The sequence below is a fragment of the Xenopus tropicalis genome, chromosome 5, assembly GCF_000004195.4.
Source record: "Xenopus tropicalis strain Nigerian chromosome 5, UCB_Xtro_10.0, whole genome shotgun sequence".
Classification (NCBI taxonomy): domain Eukaryota; kingdom Metazoa; phylum Chordata; class Amphibia; order Anura; family Pipidae; genus Xenopus; species Xenopus tropicalis.
The window spans coordinates 15,638,884-15,651,853 of NC_030681.2; the positions used below are offsets into that span (position 1 = coordinate 15,638,884).

At 42.6% G+C, this 12,970-nt stretch overlaps 1 protein-coding gene across 2 annotated transcripts in view; it reads left to right on the forward strand.

Annotated features, from left to right (window-relative positions):
- hhat (hedgehog acyltransferase) overlaps positions 1–12,970 on the forward strand; it is a 143,929-nt gene that overhangs the window by 90,721 nt on the left and 40,238 nt on the right. For both annotated transcript variants that reach the window (XM_031902598.1, XM_002934677.5), the window contains exons 10-11: positions 937–1,138; positions 9,311–9,455. In XM_031902598.1, coding sequence (XP_031758458.1) covers positions 937–1,138; positions 9,311–9,455 — 347 coding nt within the window. The remainder of the gene's footprint in view (positions 1–936; positions 1,139–9,310; positions 9,456–12,970) is intronic.

The window sequence follows — 12,970 nt, forward strand, 5'->3', positions numbered from 1 at the left end:
ACAATAATAATTCAGTCTAGTCCTGCACCCAAACCTTGTGCACTTTTACCTTCCAATTTGGGCCTGTGTGTTACCCACCAACTTAGATAATAAGCTCTTCGGGGCAGGGACCTCCTTCCTATTGTGTCTGATACCAAATGGAACTTAATCTATGTATTTATACATGCTTTGTGTATTTAGTGGGGGTCCTCTCCCCACTGCTCGGGGGGTTGAGCAAATGCGCATGTGCGGTGGGGGGGGGGTGCGAGAGTGGGGGCCTCGGGGCATCCGGATGACAAATCCGGTGCTGGCACTGTGTATCCTTGTAGCTCTTTCTAAATAAAGTCATACATACATATAGTACATAGTAGAGGGTTTGCTACTGACCATCACATTCTGCACTAGATTAAATTTAAAAAGATTCATCTCCCAATTCAGATTTTTCAATGGACTGCTACTGAGTTTTCCAATATGGCCAGCTTGCGGAGGGTAACATCGGATTGATCTGATAGTTCAGCCCTTTGGCCAAATGATCGGATCACATTGACAGGATGCAGGCCGTAGGGGTGAGGACCACATCAACGATGCTGATGCACTCCTCATCCGAACCTGCCTGATCGACTTGGACAGTCGGTTGGACAGGCCCTTCTGTGGCCCCCATACACAGCCCAATAAGCTGCCCCTTTTATCAGCCTATATATGGCCACTTTAAAAGTAGGTGGATGGGGGGCATGTAATATTCATGGGACATGTTTTACAGTGAGTAAAGATGAATGCACCTAGACTGGTCCATTTCTGGAAGGGTTGTCCTGATGCCTGCAGGTGTGTAGCTTACTATGTAGGAAATGGGTAGGATCAGCTTTGGCTTTATGGAATGGATGATGCTCATATCAGAAATGTTGGGTAATGAAATAGCCTGATATATTATAATATAGACTGTGTTTCTCTTTCTGACAGATACATTTATATCCCTCTGGGAGGATCCCAACGTGGCCTACACGGCATGCTGTTGTCCTCAGCCTTAACCTTTATCTTTGTTTGTTGCTGGCATGGAGCCCATGAGTATCTTTGGTACTGGGCAGCACTTAACTGGATTGGTCTCGTCGCTGAGCATGCTGGGAAGAAACTACTTGACATCCCAGTGGTTCAACATGCAGTTGTAAGTAAAAATCACATTTGTTTCAGTATAAAAGCAGTATTATTATATGAATGGTGGGCTAACCTAGTTCGTCTGTGCTTGCTCCACTCAAGGTCTTGATTGCAGATTCAGCTTTGCCTAATGCCCCTTCTCAGGGTGACTGGCTAAAACTTTCTTCTCACCTGTAGTTACCCAAAACTGCCCCATAAATAGAGATAGTGGCCAAAGCAAGAATCCTCTGTGAAGTTACATTTATTCTGCACACAACATGTTCAGGCTTTGCAGGCCCTTAAAGGAAAACTATACCCCCCAAACAATGTAGGTCTCTATAAAAATATATTGCATAAACAGCTCATATGTAAAACCCTGCTTCATCTAAATAAACCATTTTCATATAAATATACTTTTTTAGTAGTATGTGCCATTGGGTAATCCTAAATAAAAAATTGCCATCTAAAATACTAAGGGCCGCCCCCCTGGGATCATACGAGTCACACAAACAAGCCTAGGCACACATACATGCTAGGCCCCATCAGCCAATGAATGGACAGAGTTCTGCCTTTTGCTCCCACACTACTTCCTGTTACAGTTAGAGCTGCATCATTTCCTGTCAGCTGATCTCTGAGGGAGCACACAGCCCGTCACTAAATGGCGGCTCAAGGGAAAGGATGTAAAAGGGCAATATTTACTGATATATATATTCCAGTTTTGTAAGTATTCTTAAATAGGACACAATATAATATAAACTGTTGCATTTATTCAGGGGTATAGTTTTTCTTTAAATAAATAAATGGTGATAAAGAGAGCTGGAAAATTGTTGGGTCTGCCAAACTTCCTGACACACATGAGTTGGCCTGGTTCATGCAACACTATCTTCAGCCTTGTGTAAATCTAATCTCAAAGTGATTAAGTAAAAATGTATGTATGCTTACTAAGAGTGCTGAATACTTTTAGAATTTACATTCATTTTCTATTGCTGTTTCAGAGACATTAGCAGTTTTAGACCGCTAATACCAGCTTGTGGCTAAACAAAAAAGTCAGTCTGAAAGTCGGAGAGTCAGCAACCCTGGGGTTAACAGATTTTATAGGAAGTGCCACTGACACGCATAACCTCAGAGAGAGATTTTGAGCCAAACAGAACTAATTTATAGATATCCATAGAAAATAAATGTTAGTTGCAAAATGCTCACATGAGTATGTTTCCCTATAGAGCCCCACGGGGATTGGATGGCTAAAGTTTAAACTTCCTGTCCAGGCCATCCCATTTACTGGGCATAATGTTTCCTCCTGTTAGATAAAACTGCAGGCACCCACAGCGCCAGATTTCTGTGTAGGGCACCCAGAGGCCTCCCCCTTCTCACCACAAATCCGGGTCTGGGCACCCAAGCTTCTGCCCTCGTTTCTGAAGTCTGCAGCTCACTGACAGCAGGGGGGGGCGGCTAATGAAGAAAGTGCAGCACAGCTGGCCCCCCTAACACCCAAAAACTCACCAGACCTGGGACTGCACCCCCCAAGGCATCCCTGGGAGCAGGACTGGGTCCCACCAGGTTTTTCCTGGTATCCTACTGGCCCATTCCGACACTGAGCCCATGTGATAGAACTCCATGCTGCTCCCCCTCTAGTAAGAGCAGTGTATTTATAATTGTGCATCACTGTACCCCACAGCCTGGGCCACATTACCTGTGCATCTGAAGTTGCTGACTATGATGACCAAAGATGCAGATACTGCTCATATACAAATGGGGATGCAGCCAGTAACCAGTTACACTTAAATGGTGTATTGCATTTATTCATTTATCCCTGAATGCAAATACACATGCCAGAACCCCACAGCACAAAAACTCAATTCCCTTTTCCCTGCTTAATAATCCCCGTGTCTACTGTTGTATTCGTTTGTAAGCCAGTATAATACCAGTTGTATTCGTTTGTTGTGAGTATAATGCCAGTTATATTGATTTATAAGCAGTGCCGCAGAATGATTCTATTAGGGCCATTGTGCTTTTTTATTTTCATTGTATGCGATTCAGTAAGATTACAGAAATCACTACTCAAACCTTAAAGCGCCTCTGTCTATATCTGTTTCATAGGCGGTACAGTTATTAACCCATTACTTACCATGCCCATTTTATATGTGTGATGGACAGTGCTTTATTCAGGGAGGGCCTGCGCAATAACTGATGTTATTCAGATAGATGACTTAACAGGGAACTCCGGCTTCCAAACTAAAAGTTGTTAAAGAGCTGCATACAACACAAAAAACCCTAAAATAACTATTTCTGTTATTTGTTCCTATAAAAAGAATGAATAAATAACATTTTTATATGCTGAAAACCAGCTGCAAAACCGTTCTTCTCATTCTGCACCATTTCAAATCCTGGCAGGGGAGGAGGGACTAAAACACTGACGTTACACCTTCTCCACAGCTTACAGACAGCATGCAGGAGCTACATAACCCACAATGCATTGCTGTGCAGGGAATTGTGGGATTGGGAGGATGCAGGCTGAAGGCAGGCTGAGGACAGGAGACTACTGTTACATTTATTTGAGTCTCAAAGTAGCCAGCCAGATCAGCAGGGGAACAGGGGGCGGGGCTTAGGGAACTGTTCCAAACCTTATTATTACATTAAACATCATGAAAAGAGACATATATTGCAAAGTTGTTGGAAATTATGTTTACTTTTCAAAAAGCTTAGGTTGTGTTTGGGTGGAGTTCCCCTTTAAGGTGGTAATACACGGGTCAACAGACCATGTCAGCAGCTTATCCCACCTATGTATTGGGCCCTCTGATGGGTCTGCCCAACTGATATATGGCCGAAAATTGGTCAGATAGCAATCAAGCTTTAAAAATCCCATTTTAGTGTGGAGAGCATCACCTTGCCGAGGGACCTGAGGGCCTTACCAAATGAGTGGATCTTTCAGTGTTTGGCCAGCTTTACTTACTTTCCTCTACCTCTCTTTCTTTTCAGATATAGCACAGTATAGAACAGAAAATGGGGCATTTCATATGGTAGAGATGTTGATATAATATACTCTGTCATGGCCAACAGCTTCACTGCTGCTGCCAAATCTGATTGTTTGGCCCCCAAGACCAGTGATTGGATCATGATGCGGGCCCATGAGAATATATATATAAGTGCTGTGCCGCCATCTTGCCTTCTTTTCCCAGGGAGCCCTTTTGCCCCACCAGACTCACACATGTGCTGTATACTAAAGTATATTGGGCCAGAAAATACACTCAGAAAATACAACTGTTATTTGTAGAAGGGGTGCACCATGGGTAGAAGGTGAGCAACTAGAATCTGGGGCCTAAGGAGTCAGCATCTTATATGCCTGTGCAGGGGGCACTTTGACTGGCCTATCTGACTGATATCTGGCCAATAATCGGACAGGTTTAAAAATCTTGTTGAAGTGATGACTGCATTGGCTCATGAATGCGGCCTTCACCCCAACGGCCTGTATCCCTGTCACAGTGAGCTGATTGTTTGGCCCAAAGGCCAAATGATTGGATCAGTCCAATATTGCCCACCCCAAGGTGGGGGTATCGGGGAAAGAGCGCATCTTTCAATGTATGGCCAGTTTAAGACTAGAAAATGATAGAAATATGGAAAGACATAGAGACAGTAACAAGTACAAATGAATAACAAATGGTTATTGTCTCAGACTATCACAGAATAACATGTCTGTATAAGATTTGTTGGAAGGTAAGCCTCTCCTTGGCACTGGAATTCTCTATCCAGTTGTACTTGCTATTTCTAATATAAACTGTTGACTGGCCAATTGCTTCACATTAAAGCAGAAAGAGCGAAAAGAATCATCTCATTTTCTTACAGGGAAATAAAAATGCAGTTGGAGTGTTCCTGGGACATCTTAATTAAGTCCTCGTACTTGAGCGGTATTAGCAATCTTCCCGAATACATTGCTTTTCATAAAGTAGCTCTCTATTGGACATTCTTTAATGCCCTTGTTGAAGAGAGAAATACTGATTTAAGTAGGTTTCTTTGTTACTTATTCATACTTTACTGCAACGATGAAGAGGCTGTATAATAAGTCATTTAGAATGTCTAAATTTGTTCCGAAGTTGTCAAAGTGTCATGTCATGGATACATTAGATATTCTAACTAAAACTCTGTGCATAACATTCCTAAACCAGCCCTGTAATAACCTGCACTAGGCCTGGACTGGGATTCAAAATAGGCCCTGGCATTTCAAGTACCCAGAGGCACAAACAGCCCCCCCCAGCCCAATAAATAGTGACTGTCTGTGGCATCTTACAGCAGCCCCTCTGGCATTCCCAGTACACAGAGGCACAAACAGCCCCCCCAGCCCAATAAATAGTGACTGTCTGTGGCATCTTACAGCAGCCCCTCTGGCATTCCCAGTACCCAGAGGCACAAACAGCCCCCCCAGCCCAATAAATAGTGAGTGTCTATGGCACCTTACAGCCCCCCTGGCATTTGCCAGCATCCACAGATTGCTGGGACGGACCTGCACATTAACATTTGAGCATGACATAGACAAGATTGTAGATGATATATTATTATTATTATTATTAACATTTATTTATAAAGCGCCAACATATCCCGCAGCGCTGTACAATAAGTGGGTTTCATACATTGGACATACAGAATAACATATAAAGCAATCAATAACCGATACAAGGTGAAGAGAGCCCTGCCCAAAAGAGCTTACAATCTACATGATGCCTTTGTCATCCTTACCTAGCACTTTGTGTTCAGTTTAGGGTTGCCACCAACCAAGATGTGCTTGGGGGTGGCGGCCATTGGTGATGTGAGAGGGCTGGCTAGTGATGCAAGGGAGCAGGGTATTGGTGTAATGGAGTGGGACAATGACCTAAGGGCAAGAGCAATGATGTAATTGGCACGGATCAGGTCAGGGAAGGGGTAAGACAGACATAGAATTTGGGCCAGATCAGGGTTCAAGCCAGGGATCCCTATCATTTTTTATTTGTGAGCCACACTCAGATGTGGGGAGCCACACAAGCATGAAAAAAGTTCCTTGAGGATGCAAAATAAGGACTGTGATTGGCTATTTGGTAGCCCCATGGAGACCGCTGGCCTGCAGGAGGCTCTGCTTGGGGTAAACCTATATCTTTGGGCTTCCAAAACTTGCCAGAAATGTAAAAATAGGCACATGTGAGCAACATGTTGCCCCCGGGCCACTGGTTGGGGATCACCGGCTTAAGTGGACAGGACAGGGCTGGAACAAGATGGTATGTACATTTGGCCATCATAGCTCATTTTCTGGCAAACGGTATCAACAGAATTAAGGTGTTAAAGTTTAAAATCTGAGATTTAGACAATGCGGCAGAGGCATTTTGAAATTCTCAGGTGTGGCCCTAGTCATTCTGCTTCTGAGCATGATTACTTGCACCTCTGTCCCTTGATACCCCCTCAGGTACCCTACTCTTTTCTTTATATACCAGATCTATTAAAAGGGTGAGAGTGCAGTGCAAGGGTTTTCCATATGACCTTATCCCTGGAATGAATAGAAAACTGACATATATCATACATGACATTTCTACAGCTGCTTTCCGTAGGGGACATTTTACCCATGGCTTTTCTGTGAATAAAAAGCGGGTGCCAATTTAAGCAGAATGCCAGGAGCTATCCAGAAAGGGACTCCATATCCTAAGGTTTCCTTAGCTTCTAATTAGGGGAAGGGAATACATCTTTCTTTTCTGTACCGCCAACACTGCGCTCTTCATTTTCCTTGACAAGGAAAAACTGAAAGTTCAGTAATTGGCAACAGAGGAAGTGTTTCCCTATTTGATGTCCTGGTTCTGAGATGGACTGATCCTTCTGATTGTGGGATTCTTATATATGAAAGTCCACGGGCCCAAGAAATGGCAATACAGCTGCCAGCATAATTCCATTACAGTCAGGATTATTAAAAGATTATGCATTAGGTTTACAGTATCTAGTAGAATTAAGTCTAAAACAACTGGACTTTTCTGAGTTTTTCTTGAATTCTTGACTTAATTCTGCTAGATATTGTATATCATGACCTGGATGAATGAGAATCTTCATGGACATGAATTAGGTTTCATAGAAATATTCTTATTTTGTAGAACATGCTGGAGAAACAATTAACTGCAATAAAGATACACAAAGTGCTGTAGAATGCTTGTGTAACTGAGAGCAGATCATTTACAATGCCCCACTAAATAGGAGGCCGCAATTGGGCATTTTTTGCGCTTTTCCCAATCGTCAAACATTATGTGAATAGCTTAATAGTTGGCTTCCGCACTCCGTTTTAGAGCGCAAGGACCTGCAAGGACCTACTGGCTGGCATTTTACCAGCCCAGGCCAGAGCTGGTATTACACATTTCAGACAATGTATTTTCTGGTAGGTCTGTTGTTCCATCCCCAATTCCTGCTCTGAGGTCAACCCTGTCCTCTCTAATACTGCTCTCCCACCGGCCAACTTGCCAAATGTTTGATATCATTACCTGGATCCATCCCCGGCTGGTATTATTAGTTAAGAAATGTGGCAACACTAAGGTGGAGGTACATAGGCATCCTCCATTTCTAACCCTTGCCTGCCCATTTTCCTAAAGCAAATAGCAGCTTTCACCCGGTGGCCATTTTCCCTCTGATACATAATCAGATACATTTAAATCTGCAAACAGCATACACACACACAGACCCTTAGTCAGCATACATTTCATCAAGAATGCAGGCTCACACAGGCAGAACTGTCTTTGATAAAAGTTCTGCTTTGTTTGAGCTGAGCTCAGGAGAGGAGGTTAGGAGAAAAAAATTGAAGCAGACAGCTGGAGCTGAGTTTCTATGGGAACCAGCAATGCCATCTCTTCACTGGCTGCTAGACTGGGCGGTGTGTTTAGTAATTTGAGTTTAGAACAACTGAGCATGCCCACAAGCAAGAAGTCAAAGCAAATTCCTGAGGGGGGGGCGAGTGGGTTACAGGAGGAGAAGGAAATGTAATTGATTAAGGAGATGTTGCAGATACAAGTTAGGGAGCGGAAGGAAGCACAGCACACATAAGGGCCCTATACTTACCTCCTACCAAAAGGTGGGCAGTAAGGACAGGTTTGGGCTGTGCCCCCTGATGCTGCTCTCTGCACTGAGCGTTGGATTATCAGTCTGGCTCTCTCATAATCCTGGGGGGGGTGCAAATCCTGTTAGATGAGCACTAAGGGATGTGCTCTTGTGCCCCCTATGGGGTTGTAAATGTGCCCTAAGAGCATCAACACAAGAGTTAATGGCCAGGACTCAAATTTGAATTTAGAGCAAGTTCGGGAGTGATTTATCTGGTAAAATGAGGGAAAGAAACAAGGTTAAGGGAGGTCTTCATCCTTTTTCTGCATTTTTTTTTAAATAATTTTCTTCTCTTTGTAAAATAAAAATCTAAGTTAAAAGCTCCCCGGGTTTAAGGTGGCAAGATTTATATTTTTTATTTCATAAAGAAAGCTACTAAAAATGCTATAGTATTAGTTACCCGCAGGTAGAGGAATTATTGAGGGATTTATTTTTTCCCTATTTTTATAAGAACATGAGTGTCCATTAGCCCCTTAATGTTTTATTCCGCTCTGTGGTGTACAATACAGGTATTGGACCCCTTATCCGGAAACACATTATCCAAAAAGTTCCAAATTACAGAAAGGCCATCTTCCATAGACTCCATTATAAGCAAATAATTGTAATTTTTCAACATGATTTCCTTTTTCTCTGTAATAATAAAACAGTACCTGTACTTGATCCCAACTAAGATATAATTACCCCTTATTGGGGGCAGAACAGCCCTATTGGGTTTATTTAATGGTTAAATGATTCCCTTTTCTCTGTAATAATAAAACAGTACCTGTACTTGATCCAACTAAGATATAATTACCCCTTATTGGGGGCAGAACAGTCCTATTGGGTTTATTTAATGATTAAATGATTCCCTTTTCTCTGTAATAATAAAACAGTACCTGTACTTGGGTTCACACTAGTATATTGCCTGTGAGAAGCAAGAATGCCTTGCCTATAGGGCTGCTTAGAGCCATCATAAAAATGATCTCTTGAAAATACAGTAAATATATAATTTTGCCAAAATGTCTCTTTCTGTATCCTGTACCTCTAACTGGGTATTAACTTGCCTAAAACTGAGCCTAAACAACAACTGAAACTCCAAATGATCCAGTAAAATATCCTTTTTTTGTCTTTCCAGGACCGGACTTTGTCACCAAAGATGCATCGGCAAATCCATGCTGCTCTAGCGTCTGTCTCCACAGCGCTGCTCATTCTGACCAACCTCATATTTCTAGGAGGAGAGCAAGTCGGAGCAATCTACTGGAACCGACTGTTTGTGCAAGGTAGAAATTGAATTGTTACTGTGTGCCGTTCTGCACAGATATCCGTGCATAACCACATTGGTTAGAGTCAGTTATTGATTTATCGCAAGTTCAGCTTACACAGTGCTGGGGTCCTACCTTTGATTCTGACCAGGAATGAGTTCCTATGTTCTCCTTGAGTCTACGTGGGGTTTGTCTGTGTGCTACAGTTTTCTCCGAAAACACAATTGTCATGATGAAGTTGACCCTAGTGTGTGTGTATAATAAGTCATTGCATTGTAAACTCCACAACAGCAACAACTCATATGAATAATAAGCAGTCTCTGTAACATGTTTAACATTATAGGGTGTATGTACCCTAAGGCAGGGGTCCCCAACCTTTCTTACTTGTGAGCCACAGTCAAATGTAAAAAGACTTGGAGAGCAACACAAGCACCATAAAAGTTCATGGAGGAGCCAAATAAGGGCTAAGATTGGCTATTAGGCAGCCTTTATGCACCCTATCAGCTTACAGGGGCTTTATTTGGTAGGAAATCTTGTTTTTATTCAACCAAAACTTGCCCCAAGTCAGGAATTCAAAAATAACTCCCTGGTTTGGGGGCACTGAGAGCAACATCCAAGGGGTTGGGGAGCAACATGTTGCCCCCGAGCCACTGGTTGGGGATCACTGTCCTAAGGGCACTAGGGTTGCTCCTGGCTGGTACTTCACTGGCCTGGCCAGTAAAAGTTATAGGGAAGACTGATAAATATATAGTAAGGCTAGTATTTTTTTCCAGAAAAGGCGGCATTAGTGCTCATTCTAGAAGCAGTTCTTCCCCATGGAATGGCCAACCCTGTTCCTACCTTCTACTATAGGGCGAGCGATAAGGGCAACGCCCCATTTTAGTCTTCATCCTCTACCACTGAATGACGTGCCAGTTAGGGACTGTCTGAGGGTGGGAGGGAAGACGCCAACATGCCCCAGACTAGCCTGCCCCTTACACATACAGCACTGCCGAATGCAGAGACCTGCAGTAGTAACACAGTGGAGGAAGGTAGTGAGCAATACAATTGCTGCCTTTATTTGCACTTTGCACACTGCTGGCATAATAAAGTCATACAGTCTGGGTTATCAGAATAACCCCAACATTTTATGGAAAAAAACGCTGCATTGTAGGAAAAAATGCGGCAATTGCACTTGAAATTGCGCTTTGCTCACTGCACTAGCAGATGTACAAGTGCCCTATTGTATTGGGCTGATACACGTCTATGCGAGCCCATATTTGGCTTCGGGGATCTTCACAAACCTGCTCTTTACAGAACCTTGTAAGGGTGAAGACACACAGAGCTACTAGTAGCTGATACTTTTTCACGGCTACTAAACAACAGAAAATCCCCTGCCATAGACAATACTGAGAATTGCCTCTGCTAAAACACACATAGAGACAATTATCAGTAGATGATCAGCATTGTCTGTTTTAGTAGCCGTGACAAGTAGCTGCTACTAGTAGCTCCATGTGTCTTCACCCTAAATGCAGTTTGCTGCAGCTTTTTGAATGTTGTTTCTATTAAAGGTATCTAAATCACTAGATCTTTTTATTAGAAGAGAATGAGATTACCGTATCTTTGTATATCAGTGTTCCCCTACGGGCATGTTATTGTCTTGTAAACATTACACGGGAGCCTCGCAAGCTGCTGACAAAACATAAAAACCTTTGCAGGCTCACTGAAGTGAAAGATATTTGTATTATGGTACAATATACTCACAGCAAAATGATGGGTTGTTTAATGTAATGGCAAGATTAAGTGCTGACTACAGCAAGCCCTCACTGACAGGAGAAATAATGGTACGTTCCATGGACGGATGATACTAAACCACGTATAGATTGAATTCTTTCATCTGATGTTAAAGGGGACCGGTCACCCTAGGAAATGATTGCAAATCCTTTTCTATCAAGTTAGTAGAGCAAAATAAACTTTATTTTCACTATATAAATTATTTCATTTTTTTGCCCTTCAGTCTTGGAATTTACAGTCACAGCCAGAAAGCTTTGTATCACCCCAAAATCTTATGCAATTGCTATCTAGGTGATATCTACGAAGTGCTGAATGGAAAGTAATTGTAATTAAAAATCTGAGCTGTCAATCATATATTGCCTGCCCCGCCTCTATGCCTGCGGCATAGAGGCGGGGTAGGCAATATATGAGTGACAGCTCAGATTTTTAAATACATTTATAACAGGTATGATGCTCATATAATCCCACTACGTAAAGGACTCCTGTTTATCTGTGCCCTGGTAATATCTACCTTGAAAGAACCAAACATGGAGGAGCTTCAATTTCTTTTCATTACTAAATTCCCTTTATTAGGCATGAAATGCGTTAGGCTTTATCATCTTGTAATAAAATGTGACTTTTCCTTACAAGTGATTACCTATTTTTTTTTCAAAGTGTCAGCTGAACTTCATTCCATTTCATTTCCATTGGCTGAAAGTTCCGGTGATATACTTACACCTCTGCCTTATGCCTCCATACCTGCTCTTACTATTACTGGCAATGCAGATCCATGTATATATGCCCAGTCAGAGACTCTGTACTTCAGTAGTCGAGTCTCTTCTATGTAGACCAGTGGTTCTCAACCTTCCTAATGCCGCAACCCTTTAATACAGTTCCTCATGTTGTGGTGACCCCCAACCATAGAATTATTCCTAAGACCATCAGAATTGTGTTTTCCAATGGTCTTAGGTGACCCCTGTGAAAGGTTCGTTCAACCCCCAAAGGGGTCCCGACCCACAGGTTGAGAACCGCTGATGTAGAGCGTATATTATGCAACTTCTTGTTCTGTTATTGGGGAACCCAGCTTGCCCCTCTCATCCTCAGATACCTTCTTAGGGTTTTGCAGTCTTTGGGATTGGCTACCTATTCTACACCCACTGTAGGGTAACATGAGTGATTTTCTCCTTTTTGACATGTTTACCCCTGTTCTCCTACTGATCTGGCTGACTACTTTGAGACTCAAACAAAACAGTTGTCGACTGTCCTCAGCCTGCCTTCAGCCTGCATCCTCCCAATCCCACAATTCCCTGCACACATGATGTCAATAAGGAAAGGAACATCACAGTGCAATGCATTGTGGGTTATGTAGTTCCGGCATGCTGTCTGTAAGCTGTGGAGAAGTTGTTACAATTTGTAACATCAGTGTTTTAGTCCCTCCTCCCCTGCCAGGATTTCAAATGATGCAGAAAGAGACAATGAGAATAATGTGGTTTTGGAGCTGACTCTGTCCGCACTTATTCTTATTTTATTCATTGTGTTTTTAAAAAGATTTCCGTTAAATACATCGGCTGCTTGCACAGACTTGTGTCACTCCTCCCAGCTCCTTCCCGGGACTTTCTTAAACGCTTAATGTAAGTTTTACAGGTTGCCTAGGAAACAGGTGCGTCTGGCAAGTGTTTTAAGTATCTGTAGCACAAAACACTTCCGATAATGAGCCGGGATTTTGCTGGAATTAAAAGTGCCTCATCTTTCGATAATATTTATGTAATGTTTATATATGT